At 37.4% G+C, this 20952-nt stretch overlaps 1 protein-coding gene across 1 annotated transcript in view; it reads right to left on the bottom strand.

The window, feature by feature from the left end:
* The window catches only part of GALNTL6 (polypeptide N-acetylgalactosaminyltransferase like 6), a 1129500-nt gene that overhangs the window by 113289 nt on the left and 995259 nt on the right, over positions 1 to 20952 (bottom strand). Inside the window, exon 7 of the mRNA XM_008705050.2 lies at positions 6801 to 6918. Coding sequence (XP_008703272.1) covers positions 6801 to 6918 — 118 coding nt within the window. The remainder of the gene's footprint in view (positions 1 to 6800; positions 6919 to 20952) is intronic.

The raw sequence follows: 20952 nt of genomic DNA, 5'->3' as shown, positions 1-20952 counted from the left end.
AATTTAGCTAATTTTGTGGGGTTATTAATTTTGATTATTTAAATACTAGTAAATAAAATTCATGTGTGCTTGAGAAGCTCTGTAACGAGGTTAAGCTCTAGAATGTATGGTTTACTGAGCTGTAACAATTCCAAATTAATGGCTGTTATCTTGTTTGAGTAAAGAACTGAATGTTTTATACTCAATGATTAGTCCCTATTGTGTATATTCAATTCTTATTGAATAACCATTGCATTTTGAACATAGTAAAAAATTAAATTTTATATTAAATCATAACAAGAGTTGTCAGCTCTCATATTTAATAAAAATCAGATAGGAAGAAACAGCATTTCCTTTTTCAAGTGGTTTCAGAGAGTGACAGTAACCACTTTTTTTTTTTAACCAATGCCATAAAGTCTTCTATTTTTCTAGCTAAGAAAAATTAGGTTAATGGTTTTGAGAGTCAACCTGAATTCTAATTCTTGCTTTGATATTAACTAGGCAATGGCCTATTTTTGCAATTATGAAATAGAAGTTATATTTTTACATTACGTTAGTGTTGAATAGCATAAGAAATTAAATTCAGTGACCTTTAAGTGCTAACTCATTACTTTTTCTTGTTAAGGGACTGAGTAATAGTTACTATCACCACAGGAAGAACAGAATGCCCAGAACTTTGGAACACTGGTAACTCCATGTAGAGATTTTACAAGTTACAGACGGATTAAAAAAAAAAAAAAAAACCCAAAACCCCCAGGATGCTGTCTACTGAAACCTCAGGCATACTGTAGTTACTTTAAAATGTATATATTTATTTGTGTGTGCCAGGATTATAACTTGAAGTACTCGTCTTGTTATGCTCAATGTGTTTTCCATTTTCTTTTTTTACTCCAGGAGCATTTGCTTTCCTAGCCACACCAAAGTAGAAACAAAGATTCAAAGAAACCCCAGAAGCTTATTTTAAGACTGATTTTTTCCCCCCACTTTACAGAGACTATGCAAGACTGGGTCTGAGGGAAGGAATGGAAGTGACATCGAGAAAACAGGAGAGGGCACTAGTCTGTAGGAGCAGGGTGCAGAGGGCAAGAACTCAGCACTGTAAGACACTGGCCATTCAACCTCTTTGGGCAGCCATCCTCAGGTCAGGGCAGTGGGGCACCGGGTGGGGGTGAAGACCAGAAAGAAGAGCCTCACCTCAGACCTGAACTGAGTAAGTGAGCAAGTTACCTCTGTGCAGAGGTAGCAACACTCCTGCCTCTGCTGCATGAGCTTCTCTCTTATTCGATTGAAAGTTTCTGACAGCAAGGACTGAATCTCCGTTCAATCAGTTCAATGTATTAACCATCACTCTGTGCTTTCTGCAAATGTATTGAACAGTGTTCATACTATAGCGGACCTGCACTGACTATAGGTTACGCTGAATACACCTGGACTCTACCACTCCCAGTAGTGGAGTTACATGCTTACCTTGAATGTGATTATGCTAGTTTTAAAAAAATTGTAATTATGTAATTTAATTAAATACCCCTTAAACTGATGAAATATGTTATGAAAACAGAAAGAATTGTTGTTCGTGCCAAAACGAATTCGAGGAGTTTGGAAGGACTGAATCGTTATTTAAAAAATTTGTTGTCAAATTAGGTATGGACGGAGAAACGATTAAAGATTGGGCAAAATCATGAAGAAATTAAAAGGATTCTGTTACCCTATTAAGATAGTTTCCAAATGTCTTTAAGTTCTCATTCCACTGAAAGAAAACCAGACTGGAACTCACAGCAAATGCAGTATGGGTATGGTTCTTGGACCTCTACTTTTACTCCAATCTATGGACCTGGATGCAGAAGGAAAAGCTTTGGCCTCTCTTGCGTTAGAAGGGTGGCGAATAAATGCACATTTATATATATTACTTTAGGGGGAATTTTTAATGTAGTTTTTTTGTGTTTTCCTGCTTTAATTGATGTTTATTTTTAATGGATGAAATACTCATCTCAGTTGTACTCGATCCAAGGACTTCTACTAGGCTTCCTTTTGGCCTTTTTCTGCAGAGTCTAGCTTGCATGGTACGTAGACTCACAGTGAAGGTTTCTGATTAATAGTTGTAGAGAGAATAAACAAATTTCTCAGGAATAAATCTGACTGGTTAGTTAACATCTCTGCAATAAATAGGAATAGAAATGGAAGTATGAGTTTCTATCTCTGGAAAGAAAAGGAAAACACTAAGTTGGGGGTTGCTGTGTAGACTCAGGTGAAGCAGATAATTGATGCAAAGTCTCATGGTTTATGGCTCAGTACATTCATTTGATTTGTGTGGTAATTAGGAGGAACTGAATTTTTAGGAGAGGAGAAAAAGCAACTCGGGGAATAAATGAATGTGGATACAGGTTGAAAGAGGAGAAAGAATATAGCAAGGGAGGCTAGTGAACAGGCTTATTTCCTGAATTATTACTGTGATATGGAAATAAAATATATTCTAAACAATACTAACGATGAGTAATTGCCGTGAATTGATTCTCTAGGCTACCACTGGAAAGTAAGCTCCACCAAAGTGAGAATCTTCTCACATTTATCTTTGCATCTCAAGAGCTTAGCCCAGAGTTGGCAAATTGTAATTAATACATAAATGTCTGTTGAATGAATTAATGACTGAAAAGGGCTGAAAGGTTATGACATGTAAAATATCCTCAAATGTCTGAATCTTAAACTCAACACGTGGGAAGGATGGCAGCACAGGACAAAGGTGATCGTGCAGTGTGTTACCCCCTTAAGAGTGGCTTTGAAGTAGGCTTAGGGGCTCCCAGGTTTGTTAGATTCATTCTAGGACATAGGGTAGCCACAGTCATCTCACCTGGCATGTCTCTGCACAGCTGAGGCTAGTGAGCAAGGGCTCTTTCCTGACTACAGATGGCCCAAGAAATGCTGGGTCAACGTGGGACCATGTTGATGGTCCACCCGTAAGGGTGAAAGAGGGCAGCCCAAACCAAATTTAATGCTCTTCTACCCGGGTCTAAGCTTTATATCTCATGCCAGAGAAAGTGATGGGATGGAGTCCCTGGGCTTCCTCCTAAATTTCTTGTGGGTGCCTAATTAGTGTGTATTGCTCATTTTTATTTTCTGGAAAGAGTTTTCTGTAATTGAAGGACAGAATTTTTTGAAAATGCTAACATTTGGCCTTTTATTTTCGGGGAATGAGTGTAAAAAGGCACTCGGAAAAATCAGAGACTCATAATGGTTTAATATTATTTCAATAAGTTAAACGGTAGACAACATTTAAGGGTGTGGGTTATCTCTTTTACACCACACCGTGCAGTCTGTTTTGGGTTCCTCTTTGTTTCCAGGTGCAATTCCAAATTGAGTACATGGAACAAGCCTGGAATAAATTAGATGTTCAATAAAAGCTTGTTGAACGACTGACTGAATGCTGTTTTCTCCTCCCTAGCAGCTGGCTAACCTAGCAACATTTGAAAGACAGCTGGATAATTCTGGGCCATGCAGGAGTTCAGAATCATACTGAAAGAGACTGAAGACTGGGCACACAGATCATTTCTCTAGAGAGCTCTTTTCCTCAACTGCCTCCTGAAAATTACACTTGTGTTGGCTTTTATGTTATGGCACGAAATCTACTCATCTAATCAGATGTTAGAAAAAGGAAAGAGATTTTCACAGAAAGAAAATTGAGGAGCACTCTTAACCAAAAAATGTCCAAAAAGTAAGCCTTTAATGTAAAGCAGAATTTTCTAGAAATAATTTATTTAGCAATGGAACCTTGTCATAAATTGTGGTAAAATGATTCTTTGATTAAAGAGTAAATAGCAAGGAACAATGCCTGATAATGACCATAGGTAGAAATCTTTTGAATCAGGGCTAGTAAGTTCAACACTTAAAACAATTTCTATATTACGATGTGAAATCGACTTGTAAACTCTTAGTTATCCGTACATATTTCCCGAATCTCAAGTGCCGGCCAGTGTATATCTTACAGTGCTTTGCCCTGCAAAATTAATCATAATTTATGGAATATGTCCCAGGGTGCAGATGTTTGATTTTGCTTTTATTTTTAATACCATTTCACAGAACTCGTTGTGTACAATTCTTTTGATCCTTTTCACACGGAGAAAATTCTTGTTGCTTCAATGCAAATTCTACCAAAGCCTGTTTAAGTTTGTCCCCTTCATGTTACAAATACTAATAGGGAGGACAGGAACCCCAAGGTCAGCACACAATAGCAAGAAGAATGAAGGGACACGTCTGAAATGGGACCCTGTAAGAAATAGCTGTCGCCAAAGAGTCTGTCATTCCAACCAAACAACCTGGGGCAATTTAGTCCTGATCTTCCAGCGCTGTTGCCATGGTTTCTAGACAAAGACGACAGGGCTGTATTCCAATTATATCCTTCAGAATGACAGATAACTGAAAAATAGGCAATGGGGTAATAAAATCTCAGGTCACCCAAAAGAGGTGTGATAGGTACAAGTGACACCGAAATGAGAGATGCGTGTCTATGTTTGCTTAAGAAATGCTTTTGTGATTTAGAATGCAAATGTATGTTGGGCAAGTCCTCTAGACTTTCGGTAGAAATTTTATCCATCATCCAGCTCATTATTCAAAGCCAGGTATTTCCTGCTTAATAAATAGGTTCTTTAAAACATTGTAAACTTAAAGAATCTGAACTAACAGTATTTAAGGAAAAGAAATCTTGAGCAGTGAAGAATAAAAAGTACTTCTTGAATTATGAAGATATTGCAGATACAGCAATGCCTTTTTTCCCCTTAATGCTGGGGTCAAACGTAATGTTGTTTCTGCAGTTGAAGATCCGGATTATTGCAAACTTCGCACCTAGCCTTGAGCCATGTCTGATCATCAGTGTTAACTTGCCCGGGTCAGCAGTAAGTTTGCCGTCATGCTATTGGCTGTAAGGAAGATACTCGCCTTTTCAATGAGAGGAAAAATTACATCGAGATCAAAGGGTTCACAATGAACTCTAGTACTGGTTCTGTATTCTCTGTAGTTAAGCAGAAATGGAGCATTTTAATCCCAAAGCAGCACTAGGTAATTTACATAATCTTGAATGTTTAAAACAATGTTTAATGTAGAATCTTTAAAACGGTCAGTCTCAGTTTCTTCATTTGTAAAATGGAATAACACCTACGTCTTAGAGTGCTGACTTTAAATTGGATAATGTGTATAAAGCATTTAGTTCAGCGTCTGGCTCATACCAGTTAGTGAATGTAGTTTTGTCATCGTCACTATTAAGCTACCTTCTGTCATATACATTGTGGTAAGCGTGAAACTATCACTATCACAGAGAAACAAACGAAATTGGTAAATTTAAGGATTTAAAACCACATATCCACAAAAAGGCTTTTAAAGAGTACTTTAGACAGCTCCTGGGTGGCTCAGACGGTTAAGCATCTGCCTTTGGCTTGGGTCATGATCCTGGGGTCCTGGCATGGAGTCCCAAGTCGGCTCCCTGCTCAGCGGGGAGCCTGCTTCTCCCCCTCCCTCTGCCTGCTGCTCCCCCTGCTTGTGCTCTCGCGCTCTCTCTCTCTCCCTGTCACATAAATAAATAAAATCTTTAAAAAAAAAAGCAGATGTGACATTAGATGTGTTTGAATGATGGTGAAAAAAGCACGAATTTACTAAACGGTATTTCAAGGACTACTGCCAGCAGAGTGAGATGGAAACTTCTAGATGGCCTGAAACCTGCCATCATGCCTCCTGAGTTTCTCCTTAAAGATATTTATTTTTTGACACTGTGAGGACAACATAACATTTTTGTCAATATATTGAATATAGAGGTTACAGTTTTATGAAGATCAGTTTTATCATTTTCTTTCTATGCGTAAATTCAAAGAGTTTAGCTGGATTCTTAAGTTTGATTTTACCGTATTCGGGATACTTTTTCTTTTTCTTCAGCAAGAATTGGTTTGATTTTATAATGGAAGTAATTAGGAAAAAATGATTTATTTAGTAAGAGATTTCTGTATGATAAACCTTACAAAATCAATCTACCTTCTGTATAAATAATGACAATGATAAAGAAAAAAAGAGAATGAATTTCTTTTCCTTTATGAGACTTTTTAAAAAAAAATACCCATCTTGGAGGCTCGCAGTACCACCTTTCACACAGTTTATTTTTCTTTGCTTGTCGGGTCTTCACATGTTGTGGTGAATTCCTTTCATTCATAAACCCTAAAATTTGAATTCTATCATATGTGTGTATAATAAAGTATATATATATAATAAATATATATAATAAAGTATATAATTTTGCTGAGTATTTATGACCAAAGAAGTAGAGACCTGGGCCATTTCAGAGAAAAAGTAAAAAATTCACATATTATGGAATCATATGAAAAATAGCCTGAATTTGTTATTCATACTTTAAATTACTCTTCCGTTACTGAAATTTTGGAATAACTGGTTATGATAAAAATATGAACATTATTTCAAAAATAAATACAAAGGGCAGAAACTCTAGTAGCCCAATTTCTTTTGTCTTAATTCTTTTCTCTGTATGTTGTAAGCGCTGTGGAAGAAAAGCTTTGTCAGTGGAACCCCAGGTCTGTTGGCACACCAAGTTTTCTGCCTGCAAATGAGGTTTTGAATTATTCCTTTCACGCATTTCTTTTGTGGCATGGCTACATGTCCCCGAAACATCAGAAGGAAGCAGCTTTTCTCATCCAAAAACGGACTTGGAAAGGTAACATGTCTATCTTTGCCATCATCTTACAACACATCTGTCACGAAACAGAATGATGACAATTCTATGGGACTCTTCAAAATTATATATACATTGTGTGAAGAGGGTCTTGGTAACTTACCTTAAAAGAGATTTCGTATTGTTCTCCTCCCCAGATTTCTAAACCTGGATCATAGCCACCCAACTCCCAAAACCATTTTCGATCCACAGCGAAGAGACCTCCAGCCATAACAGGAGACCTGTGAAAGGGACAAAATACAGGACTATGAACATCTGCTTGGAAGAAAATAAAAGCAAACTTCAGTGTATGTTTCAGTGGTCAACTGTAGGACGCTTTTCAGCACCGGTTTTCTGTAAGTGGATATAGGTTTTCATTGGGTCTCTAGCTGCTCTTGCAATCCTCATGAGCTTTTCACTTCACACTTCAGTTTCTGGTGCAATTAATGCCCTGTAGAGCCCCATTTGCTCCATATGTTTATCATTAGAGAGAAATACGTGACTGTGAACGACTGATATCTTGAGAGATATCACTCAATTTTATGACTTCTTCTTACGTGAAAGGAATCTTGTGCTATCAGTCAAATGAAAGTATAGAAAACACTCTTATAGGGGCGCCTGGGTGGCACAGCGGTTAAGCGTCTGCCTTTGGCTCACGGCGTGATCCCGGCGTTCTGGGATCGAGCCCCACATCAGGCTCCTCCGCTATGAGCCTGTTTCTTCCTCTCCCACTCCCCCTGCTTGTGTTCCCTCTCTCGCTGGCTGTCTCTATCTCTGTCAAATAAATAAATAAAATCTTTAAAAAAAAAAAAAGAGAACACTCTTATAGACAATATCTTTGATTTCATCTCTCAGTACAGATTCACCAAGACTTTCCCACTGACAGGTCATGTCCACGTTACAGACTATGAGATGATCAATCGAATAAAATAACCAACCAGAATTGGTTATTTAAATTACAACGCCAAAGGTGGGCTTTAAACTAGGCCTTCTCATTGTAATTATATTATTCTTTTTAGGCTTTCTCTGCCTTTCTACGAAATCTTCCTTTTGGTCAAATCATTTTCAAGCATTCCATTCCTGTCAGGACACACTGTAGTTCCATTGCTATGTAATGAGATAATTTATAATCACTGGGCCCTGTCCTAGAATTTTTATAGTTTAAAGGTAGCTCTAATTTTTTTGAATACTCAATATGTGCTGGGCTCTTGGCTAAAAGTTTTACTCAATTCTTTTGATTCATCCTCACTACAACCCTGTGAATACCATTCCTATGTACTGTTTGAAGAAACAGGCAGAGAGAGGTAAGGACCAGTAGGCTGGAGCTAGTGGTGGTCCTGGGGCTGGACCAGGTCCTCTGGTTTCAAAGTCCCCCCCTCTTTACCACAACATTGTTTCTGTTTCAGTGTTTGGGGGTTAAAGAGAGATGAATACCTAAATGTAGATATAAAACAATTAGAAAATGCCCTTACGCAGACAAAGAAATCTACAAACACACACATTTCCAATATAGTTTTGTGATCATTTTGAAAATTTTTTGAGACAAAGGATATTTATAAATAAGAGTACAAGGCGTTTAAGTCTTGAAGATACACATTTTCAAATATCTGTAAGCATATTAGACACGCCAGTTTATAGACCAACTGAAGACTGGCTCTTGGTAATGTTTTATGAGGCACTTGAACAACATAAACCTGAATTTCTTTGTGTGCTATATATTTCAAAGACTTTGTATGTTAAAATGGTATTTGGCCTAATTACTTCAGTTGAAGAGTATTTTTTAACGCGTAGGACTCCGTGTAGTTGGAAAGATTACAAGGCAGGAAAGGGGATAATTATTCCACCTAGGAAAGTGAGCAGGATTTAAAAAAATAACCTGAAGAATCTCATGCATTTTTTTATTTTGTTTGAAATAAAAACTCTAGAATCAGATGTAACCTACTTTATCCCCTTCTCCAGCAGCCTAATCTTTTTCCACTTTCCACGCACTGAATTTCAGAGCAGAATTACAACTGTAGCTGGAACAAATTAGGACTGTAACATGTACTGGGTGCAGCTCCCTCATGAACGCACTACCACAGTATAACCTCTGTGTCCTCAGGGCTTGAGAGTAAGTGATCAGAGCTTCTCAATCCTGTTCAAACTGAACCACAAATGGAAAGATCTTAAGTCATACAAATGTACTCTCATTTGATCATGGAAAATCTGAGGCCAAACTGCATCAAAATTTATGCTGTGCATGGGGCGCCTGGGTGGCGCAGTCTTTAAGCGTCTGCCTTCAGCTCAGGGCGTGATCCTGGCATTATGGGATCGAGCCCCACATCAGGCTACTCTGTTGGGAGCCTGCTTCTTCCTCTCCCACTCCCCCTGCTTGTGTTCCCTCTCTCGCTGGCTGTCTCTGTTAAATAAATAAATAAAATCTTTTAAAAAAAATTTATGCTGTGCAGAATAAATCTCAAAACTAGAATTATGATAAATCTAGAATTACAGATAGCAGCAAAAGAAAGACCTATATTGATTTTTTGTTTGCATGTATGTATTGCATATAATTTGTTGGAAACACAGTATCTTATTTTCTTAATGAGTTTATGAAACAAACCATGTAGTGTATTCTAGGTTAATGTGGAACATAATAAAATGAATTCAAATGGATCCTTTTTGTCTTCATTGATGTTTTTACCAAGCTCCACATAAATTAATGTTTCCTGTCTTGGTTAGTGTGAATGACTGGTAAGAAACCAACTTTTCATTTATGTACGTATTTACTCATGTTTGTCCACTAATCTTTTTTTAATAATAATTTTTTATTATGTTATGTTAGTCACCATACAGTACATCCTTAGTTTTTGATGTCCATTAATCTTTTAAACAACTTAAAACAGTTAACATACAAGGGATTGCATGTATTTTAAGTATACAATTTGGTGAGTCTTGACTTATGTATGTATACCCATGTGCAGGCATCACCATATTCAAGACTATGAACATATTTGCCATCCCCCCAAATTTTCTCATAATCCCTCTCTTCTGACCTCATTCCCTTTGTCTAGGCAACCACTAATCTGCCATCTGTTACTGTATATTAGCTTGTAGTTTCCAGAATTTTATATAAATGTAATCATATAATTTGTTTTCTTTTTCCAGGTCTGGCTTCTTTAATTCAGTACAATTATTTTTAGTTTCATCTATGTTTAGCATGTATTAATAGCTCACCCTTTTTGCTTGCTGAGTAGTATTCCATTTGAATGATCATACAGCAGTTTGATTATCCACTCACTTGCTGATGGACATTTGGGTTGTGTCCCGTGTTGAGCTGTTACAAACAAAGCTGCTATGAATTTAGGTTCCTCGTCTTTGTGTGGACATATGCTTTCATTTCTCTCTCGAGGAAAAGCCCAGGAGTGGAATGACTCGATCATATGGCGAGAATACGCTTACCTTTCAAAGAAACGGTCAAACTCTTTCCCAAAGCGGTTGTGCCGTTTTATGTTCCCAACAGTAGTGTTTGAGTTCCAGCAGCTACACGTTCTCACCAATACTTGATACAGGCAGTCTTTTGAGTCATTATGAGAGGGATATAACGGCATCTCCGAGTGGTTTTATTTTGCTTTACTATGACGATTAATGACGTTGAGCATATTTGTGTCACTTCTCTCATTTTCCTTGTCAATCCGACTAGAGGTTTCCCAATTTTATTGATCTGCTGAAAGAACTAGCTTTTGGTTTCATTGATTTTTCTCTGTTCTTTTCACTTATAGTTCATTGATTTCTCTTTAGTTTTTATTGTTTCAATCTTCTACGTACTTTGTGTTTAATTAGCTCTTCTTTTTCTCATTACTTAAGGTAAAAGCTAAGATCATTGATTTGAGAGTTTTCTTTTTTTCTAATATAGGATTTTAGTACTATAAATCTTCTCTAAGCAGAATTCCACAAAAAAAATGATATGCAGTGCTCTCATTTTCATCACGGTCCAAATACTTCCTAACTTCCGTTTTGTTTTCTTTCTTTAATCCATTAAATGTATAGACATGTCTAATTTAGTTTCCAAATATTTAGGGATTTTTAAATTATTTTTATTTATTTTTTAAAGCTTTTTTTTTTTTTAAGATTTTATGTATTTATTTGACAGAGAGAGCACAAGGAAGAGGAGCAGCAGAGGGAGAGGGAGAAGCAGGCTCTCCACTGAGCAGGGAGCCAGATGTGGGGCTTGATCTCAGGACCCTCAGATCATGACTGAGCTGAAGGCAGATGCTTAACTGACTGAGCCACACAGGCACCCCTACTTAGGGATTTTTTAGAGATTTTTTTTGGTTATTGATTCTAATTTAATTCCATTGTGTTCAGATAATATACTTCGTCAGACTTGAATCCTTTCAAATTTAGTATGACTTTTTAATGGCTCAGAATCTGGCCTATCTTGGTAAATGTTCCATGCACATTTGACAAAAATGTGTATTCTGTTGCTGTGGAGTGGAGTGGTCTATAAATATTTATTAGGTAAAGTTGGTTGATAGTGGTATTCAAGTCCTCTATATTCTTATTGATTTTCTGTTTCCTTGTTCTATTAATTCGAGAGAGGGATATTGTAATCTATGACCGTAATTCTGAAATTGTTTATTTCTGTGTGCTGTTCTATCAGTTTTCACTTCATGTATTTTGTAGCTCTGCTAAGTGCATAAATGTCTAGGATTTTTATGTGCTCTTGATGAATTAACCTGATTCCTGTTATGAAGTGACTTTTATCATCTCTGGTAATATTCTTTGTTTTACCGCCTCAGCTTTCTTCGGATTTGTACTATTTAAACACTAATATATAACTTTTACATCTTTTTGCTTTATTTTAAAAACTATTTGTGTCTTTAAAGTAGTTTTCTTGTTGGCAGCATATACTTGCACCTTGCTATTTTCTAATCTCTGCCTTTTAATTGGATTATTTCGATCACTTACTTTAAATATGATTATTCATGTGGTTGATCAATCATCTCTTTTTTATTTGTCCCATTTCTTTATTTTTTTAAAAAGATTTTATTTATTTATTTGAGAGAGAGAGAGCATGAGGTGGGAGGGACAAGGGGAGAGGGAGAAGCAGACTCCCCACTGAGCAGGGGGCCTGATGCGAAGCTCGATCCCAGGACCATGAAATCACGACCTGAGCCGAAGGGAGACGCTTAACCAACTGAGCCACCCAGGCGCCCCCCTATTTGTCCTGTTTATTATTTCCTTTTCCATCTTTTCATTCATTGAATATTTTTCATGATTCCATTTAGTGTCCTTTTTGACTTAACAAAGACTTCTTGCTTTTTATTTAAATGGTTGTTTTAGGATTTATATCATACATGTTTATTGTTGATCACAGTTTACCTTCCGGTATATTGTACTACTGCACATATATTATAAAAACTTTTTGATAGAATGCTTTCATTTCTTTCCCCCCAACCTTTGTACTTTGTTGTCATACACTTTATGGTTCCATGTGTTATAAATCCCACATTATATTGTTATTATTTTTGTTTAATCAGTCAATTATCCTTTAAAAAGATTTAAAAATAAAATTTCATATAGATGAAATTATATTATGAACACCATTTTTGTTTCCTTAATTCTTTTTTATAGACCCAGGTTTCCACCCTTCCATCTTTCTGCCTAAAGTACTTCCTTTAACATTTCTGGTTGGGGGAGTTTGATCTTTTATATTTCTCTACATTTTTAAAGATGTGGTCATCTTGTCATCTACATTTTTAAAGACACTTTTGTTGGCTACAGAATACTAGGTTAACAGCTTTTTTCTTTCCATCTTCTGAAGATGTTGCTTACTCTTTCATTGGCATTGTTTTCCGTAAAAAATGTGTTATTTCTATATTTGCTTTTCTGTACATACTGAGTTTTCTCCCCCACTCTTGCTTCTTAAGATCTTCTTTATGTCATTGGATTTGAGCGATTATATAAGATGTGACACATGTTATATAGTTTTCTTGGTATACTTGTGCTTGGGATTACTTGAGTTTCTTGGATCTGTATATACAGTTTTCATGAAATTTGGACAATTCTTGGACATTATTTCTTCCAGTATTCTTTTTTAAAATAGATAATTTATTTGTTTGACAAAGAGAGAGAGCACAAGTAGGGGGAGGCAGAGGGAGAGGGAGAGGGAGAAGCAGGCTCCCCACCGAGCAGGGAGCCTGATGCAGGGCTCAATCCCAGGTCCCTAGGACCATGATCTGAGCTGAAGGCAGACGCTTAACCCACTGAGCCACCTAGGAGCCCCTCTTCCAGTATTCTTTTTGTTCCTACCTTTTGTTCATATTTTTCAGAGGTTCCAATTATACACTTTGATCATTTCCATAACTTCTCTTTTTGTGTTTAATTTTGGATGCTGTATCTTCCAGTTTACTAATCTTTTTTTTATAATTTCTAATCTGCTGATAATCCCATCTAAAACAGTTTTAATCTTACACTTTTTTCACCTTTATGACTTTTTTTTGCTATTTTTATTTTTATTTATTTATTTTTAAAGATTTTATTTATTTCTGTGATAGAGAGACAGCCAGCGAGAGAGGGAACACAGGCAGGGGGAGTGGGAGAGGAAGAAGCAGGCTCTCAGCGGAGGAGCCTGATGTGGAGCTCGATCCCGGAACGCCGGGATCACGCCCTGAGCCGAAGGCCAGACGCCTAACGACTGCGCTACCCAGGCGCCCCTGCTCTTTTTATATCTTACATGTCTCTGTTTAACTTTCTTCTTCTTTTTTTTTTTTTTTAAGATTTTATTTATTTGACAGAGAGAGAGAGAGCATGCACAAGCAGGGAGAGTGTCAGGCAGAGGGAGATGGAGAAGCAGACTCCCCACTGAGTAAGGAGACCAATTCAGAGCTCAATCCCAGGACCCTGGGATCATGACCTGAGCCAAAGGCAGATACTTAACCGACTGAGCCATCCAGGCATCCTTCTGCTTAACTTTCTGAGCATGGAGAACACTGTTATAATGTCTGAAAGTCTTATCTGTTGACTCTTAGGTCTTAGTTTCCATTGACTGAATTATCTACTTATTATGGGCCATATACAGGTACTTCTTTGCATGCCTGGTAATTTTTTTTCATCAGGTTCTAGAACTTTTACATTTTGGGGTGCTGGATATTTTGGTATTCTTTTAAATATTTTGTTCTGGAAATAGTTTGTGACTTTGTTGGGATTTTTTCTTACAATTTATTAGGCAGGACTGGAGTAGTGCATAATCTGGGGTGAATCATTCACTACTCTTAATATAGACCTTTTGTGTGCTCTACTGAATGTCGTACAAATCACCAGGTTGGTCAGTTTAGCTGGTGGGAAGAGACACTATTACCAGACTTTTGTTTATTCTGGGTACTGTTATTTCTAATTCTTTTGAATGTTTGTTTATTTTCCCCAGTCTTGGGTCATTACTTGACACACATGCTCCTACCATTACTTTGCTGAATACTCAAGAGGTACAGATCTGTAGCTCTCTTCTCATGGTGTCCTGCCTCGATATTCTAGCTGCCTCATTTTCCCCAAATTCTCAGCTCCATATCAACTCACACTGAGCCCCACCTGGGTTCCCCTTCCTCATACCACAACCCAGAAACTCTCAAGTCAAGAAGCAGGGGTGATGGTAGGATTCACTTTATTGTTTCCCATCTCTCAAGGATCATCGTACTTCATTGCTGGACATTGAGTGTCTTGAAAATTACTGTTTCATATATTTTACATCTTTTCAGGTGGGTGAGTAATTCTAGCCCATACTACTCCATCTTGTCTAGCTGTGGAAGTCTGAAGATCTATCCATTAATTTTTATTTTAAAACATTAAAAAATATTTTTTATAAACATTCTTGCTCCTACATCTATCCATTGTCACTTTATTTTTCTCATCACGAACAACCCCTGTTATTTCTTGGATGCCCTTTCAGAGGTATTTTATGCTTATCTAAGGAGAAACAGCTATATCTGTTTTTTTTCTCCATTTTCTTTACAAATGATTGTATGCTACATACAGTGTTCTTTTCTTAATTTTAAAAATTAACCTAATTATTAAAAACTAACTAGTATTTTTTAATGATCATGCCATCCTTATTCTATTTTTTAAGCATCTGCCCATCACTACATTGTGCATTTATATATATATATATATATATATATATATATATATAATTTGGTGAACATTTAGGTTATTTTCAAAATTTTGCTCTTTCAAAATTTCTACAATGAGTAACTTTGTACATACATCGTTGACACATGCGTGTAAATATATCTTAGGATAAATTTCTGGAATTATATATCCTGGTTTGCTATAATGAGTAAAAGTGTACACATTTATTTACTTTTTCACTCCTGGAAGTTAAAAGTTCCATTAAGCTGTGTCTTAACCAGAAGCTTTAGCTCACATTCCATTCCAGTCCAAGCCCAATGATTTAGGGACTGATAAAATAGGAGTTAGAGAAGAATAGCAATCCTACTGAGAAATTACAGATCTATCATAAAATATTAGTATAGGCTAGTCTACAGATAAAACGTGCTAGGGACATGTCATGTGACAATATTTGGAGAGGAATTGTTGAAAAGTTCCACAGGGTAAATGATTTAAAAAAAGAAATGGAAAGAAAGGGGGGCACTAAAGGATGGATTTGACACTAAGGAAAATGGTGTACAAAGGCCCTGTGGTAGAAAGGAGTGTAGTAACAAGAAATGGAAGAAGGCCAGTCCTGCTGAAGCCAGAGTGTGAGGGGAGGATGTATGCAGAGTACCTAGTGTAGGACCCACACAGAGTGGGTGCTAAAAACTCCCACCGGCAGCATGTATAGGCAGTGTCAGTGTAACACAAGAACTTATTGATAAATAAATCAGTATTTGTTCTTCCCCTTTAATCACCACAAACCTTCTCATTTCAGACACAGAGCAAGCCAGGACAGCAGCCTCAGTGATTTTTGTGGCTTGGAAAGATGAAGCTGTTAAAAGATAAGAGCTTCTTCTATTTTTAAGGGAGTCTAAGCAGCCTGAAGAGATCATGCAAGATGTCCCAGAGAGAAAACAAAGAGCCAGAAGCTGTCAGGTCCTGGGGTGACAGAGGCACCCTGCTACATGGTGAGTGTCCTAGGAGATGGCAAGGTCTCCTGTGTGGAGCACAAAGGGAAGCTATAGCCCACGGACCAGGACTCAGCCTTGACAAACTTTATTTTGCATTAAATGAAAAGAACTGCTGATTTGAAGGAACCAAGTGGCTTGGGCAGCAGGGGTCTTGGTGGCAACCCTGTAAACTGACAATTACGATCAGAAGGACTACTCTGATAATTTGACTTGAATAAGATTCTAGTACCATTGCCCTCCCTGAAAACAGGGGAACTTCCACGAGAAGAGAGAATGAATCTCCTACTAGTTTTGTGAAGGAGACTGAGTGGGAGTTACATGGTTCTGAAGAAAATGTAACATCGTGATCTATTATGCTCAACTGAGTTTGTGGAAGAAAATTCATACCCACCACACGAATATGAGTTAACTATGTGCAATGTTGCACTGAGGTCAAGAGAAGAAAGTTGACTGTGTTCCTCACATTTTAAAGATAAAGATTTTAATGTGTCACATTATTTTCTCCTCAGAGGAAATGAGGAAGGGAAGTTCATTATTTTCAGCATGTTCTTATACTCTGTTTTCCATTTTATTTTATTTTACGATGTTATTTATTTACTTGACAGAGAGAGCGAGAAAGAGCAGAAGCAGAGGGAGTGGCAGTTAGAGGGAGAGGGAGACGCAGGCTCCCTGCTGAGCAGGGAGCCCAATGACGGCTGGATCCCACGACCCTGGGATCATGATCTGAGCAGAAGGCAGGCTCTTAACGAGCTGAGCCACCCAGGCGCCCCTTTGTTTTCTATTTTAAATATAATGCTAAACACTTGAAACTCTCCTCACTGGTCCTATTTCTCACAATCTCTCATTTGTTTATCTTCACATTCCTTGATTTCTTCCAAAATATTCTTACCGGTTTTGTTCCCCTGGAATGTTTAGATACTGTAGACATGTTCTAATGTGGTTCTTTGTCCATTTAACTTTTAGCATCTTAATGTACTTTATGGGTATTACTCAGAATATCACAAATCAGGTCTTAAGTTTTGCTATTAACAAATACCCGTCATCCTTGGGACACCTTTTAAAATTTACATAAGCATGAAGCAACATATTCCTATTGAATATTCTTTATTCTTCAGGTTACAAAAATATAACTTTTGAATGCTTAATGGAAATCAGTCTTCTGTTTCCTGCTAAGGCCACTGAATCAGGTAATAAATATGATTCCTTTTTACCTACGGTAGACTAGTTTACTGTTCTACATCAATTTTTGTGTTCCAAAATTTGCTGACTTTAAATTTATGGAGCTATAATATAAAAGTATACTAGAACCATTCTTTATTTGGCACTCATGAAAAAAATCGTGTTTTCATTTGCAAATGCATTTTTTCAAAGTGTCCAGTTGGTTGTTTTTGCTAAACCAGGATGAAGTTCTTAATGCTTTGTGCCTTACCCTGTGATTCCCACTGCATTCGGAGGCGTTGCCCATCCCCCTATTGTTCTCCATTTCACATGTTGACTCTTTTCCCCATATGTGAAAAATATGGTGGAGTTTTAATAAACTTCTTCCATAAATTTTTGCCTACTTTCTTGCATTTTGTTATTTCGAATTTTAGTGCATCTCATGTCCCTTTTGGGGGGTCTGATAATAAAAACCCATCGCATTGAATTATAAACGTAAAAATTTATTTTTAAAATTTACTAACAATTAAAAACTTACGTCCAGAAGTCTAAAGGAATTCTTCAATTTGGCCTCAGAAAATAAATTGGCTCTCAATTTCCATTCATTTTAGTGGCTGCAGTGAGAATTCAGGACATGTGGGCTGCAATGTGAATTTGATCAGAAAATGAAATGGCACAATTTCCCTCAGGACGCAATCAAGCCAAGTCAATCAACGCAGAGATGAACCACATAATTTTCAATTATGTAACTAGAAATTTTTAGTTGGCCCATGACTCAACATTTACAGAACAATTACAGCTAAAATATAATTATTTTCAGCTAGAATTCAATTGTTGAATAAAACGATATTACAGATTAAAACATAATATTTTTTCTAACAGTTTTGTTCTTTCAAGTATTAATTCATTACTTAATTAGAATTTTGAAAAGACTGGTTGAATCACTACTGATAAATTCATTTGTATAATTTGTCTTTAAAAAATTACTTTTGGGGTATAATTTCCTTACTTTTTTTGTGTGTAACGAGGGCCTTAAGGATGAGGGAGGAATGTTACCTTTCTGTTATGCAAGGAGGTGGTCACTCTAGGGGCAAAAAATGAAGTAGGTTCTGGGCTGGGAGAAAGAAGTCCTGTCTGGAAGAGCAAGATGCAGAAATGCAGGGAAAATTTGATGCCAGTCATAGAAAGCTATGCTTTCTCCTAACTCATGCACCTTGGGACTATGTATGTATAATGGGAGAAATGGTTTTGATATGTGCAAGGTGAAAGAACTGTGTAAGTAAAGAAGGGTAACACTTAGCACCCAGGCCCGTGCTTAGAGCCAGCCGAGCTAAGCTGAGGTTTTCTCTCTGCACTCTGCGGTCTGAGGAAGTCCTACTGGACCAGTGACTGGGTCTATATCTCATCGTGCTCTTTCTTACTTCTTCCATTAGGCTGAACTAGACTGCTGGACTTAAAAAAAAAACTATATATATATAAAATAAAAATATATATATAATAAAAAGTATACAATTATGTATATATATTTTTTAATATTTATTTATTTATTTTAGAGAAAGAGAGCACGTGTGTGAGTAGGGGAGGAACAGAGGGAGAGAGAGAAAGAATCTCCAGCAGACTCCTCACTAAGCACAGAGCCTGACATGGGGCTTGATCTCAGGACTCTGAGATCATGACCTGGGTCAAGATCAAGAATTGGATGCTCAACCAACTGAACCATCCAGGGCCCCCATCCCCAATTTTTAAAAAAAATAAGAACAAGTGGCAGCAGCAGCAGCAAAATTAGCAACAGAGATTTTCGGTTTTTCTTTCTGAGAGGCAATAGTTATTTGGGCTGTATCCTGGGAACGAAGGGTTCTTTTTCTTACCAAGTAGAAGATAGACTCTAAAAATAACACAACGAACAAAATGGGGAATCTCAGATTTGTTAAATGTGAATATCAAGTGACATTTGACTTTATGCTAGATTGTAACAATAATGGTTTCCCAGTGAATCACAGTTTCTTGTATCCGTGTCCTTGTGTGGTACACTACCATTGATTTACTTGGCTATGTGACTTAGTTCAGCTAACATCAACAAACATGGTGCAAGTGGAGGCTTTGCCCACTGGCGGCTTGCCCTCTCTCCCACTTCTTCAAGGAGCCTGTTACCATGTGAAGAAGCCTGGCTAGCCTGTTGAAGACATATGGCCCAGTTGACAGCACCAACTACTAGATAAGTAAGTGAGGCCATCTTAGACCATCCAGCTCCAGGTAAACCACCAGATGACTCCTGCCACATAAGTAATCCCAGACACAGCGTGGCCAACTGTTCTGTTTTGCTTGAGACTAAGGGGTTTCTGGGATATTGGAGTTTCAGTGCTAAAACTGGGGAAGTCTCAGGCATACCAAGACAAGTGGTTCATCCAACTTGGGTGAGACCAGCAGAAGAATGATTCAGTGGAGCTTAGTCTCACATTCTGAACTTCAGCACTGTGACTCAACAACATGTTTGCTGTTTAAAGCCACTAGGTTCTGAGATAGTTTGTTAAATGCACCCATAGACAGCTGATTCACTTTGAATTCCAAGCTCTTAAAGAGGACATATTTGCAGTTCTGCCAGGCTGCTGGTAATGACAATAATTTTTGATAGAGACAGGATTTTGGTTAGTTTTCTAATTTCTAAGTTCTAACATAGGCTTATTTTTTGGATTATTTTTTAAAGTTATCTCTGCTAGCACCCTAGGGTATGTTACAACGCTAATTGGATTTTAGAGCTGCTCATAATGAAAGCCAAAGCCTTTGCTCAAAAAAAAAAAAAAAAGATTTCTATATTTCTAGATTTACAAATGCAAATGTTAATGTTTAGAAAAGGGTTAGTAGAAAAGGAATAAGGGCCAACTAGTTATCCAAGAGCAGGTGGCAGAATTATGACTTTTTCAGCTTTTTGGATAAAATGAGAGGAAAATAAAATTATAAATCATAGTATGAATTTTGTTCTATATTGTGCCATAACTTATTTTTTCAATGTTTTTTTATTATATTATGTTAGTCACCATACAGTACATCCCTGGTTTTTTATGTAAAGTTCGATGATTCACTAGTTGCGTATAACACCCAGTGCACCATGCAATACGTGCCCTCCTTACTACCCATCACCAGCCTATCCCATTCCCCCACCCCCTCCCCTCTGAAGCCCTCAGTTTGTACCATAACTTATAATTTTGCTTTCATCACAAACATGAACACATATAATACAATGTAATGGTTTAAAATGGTTTTAGAAAATTGAATATACTTTTGGCTGCTTTTTTAATATTTAGAACGGTAGACTGCCCTGTGAAAAATACAGATTGATGAAAGAGGAAATCTTGTGTATGTTAGCACAAATTACAGAGGGCATTAAACTGGATGCAGCCTTAAGAAGAAGGTGATAGCCTTGCTTTGGTGTTCCAATGAAGCTGGTAGTCGTGAAGCTGCTTGGAATACTGCTGCTTCCGTATTTTTACTGGTTGCCACTGATCTAACATGAGATGAAAATGAAAATTCCAGATGTCAAAAGGCTACATCAATAATGTCTCAGTGGGCATCAGAGAATGGCTAAATATTTTTTAGTCTTAGTCTTACATGACCAAGAGGCTGGGTCCCTCAGCTTTTCTTCTGTGGCTAAATATGGTGTGTGTGTATATGTGTGTGTGTGTGTGTGTGTGTGTGTGTGTGTGTGTGCGATCGTGCTTACATATGTGCAGATGGAAGACCTCCAAGAATGGGCCACAGAGTGATTGATCCAAAATACTGTTCTTCACTCCTGCAGTGAGTGTGTGGAAAGATTCACCTGTGTGGGTACAGCCGCGTGTCCTGGTCATCCTGGACTTTAAACAGGTGTGTGCTAAACAGTACAGTAGGACCACCTACACTCTACTCCTCCAGATGCAGAATACATCTGGTCTCCTCCAGTGAAATCTCTTCAATGGCGTCTGGGGACAAATAAAGTGTAAATGCGATGGCTTATTATCTTAAGTCACTTCCTGTTCATTTCTC

The sequence above is a fragment of the Ursus maritimus genome, unplaced genomic scaffold, assembly GCF_017311325.1.
Source record: "Ursus maritimus isolate PB19 unplaced genomic scaffold, ASM1731132v1 scaffold_11, whole genome shotgun sequence".
NCBI classification, from domain to species: domain Eukaryota; kingdom Metazoa; phylum Chordata; class Mammalia; order Carnivora; family Ursidae; genus Ursus; species Ursus maritimus.
This window is presented reverse-complemented; position numbering and strand designations above follow the sequence as displayed.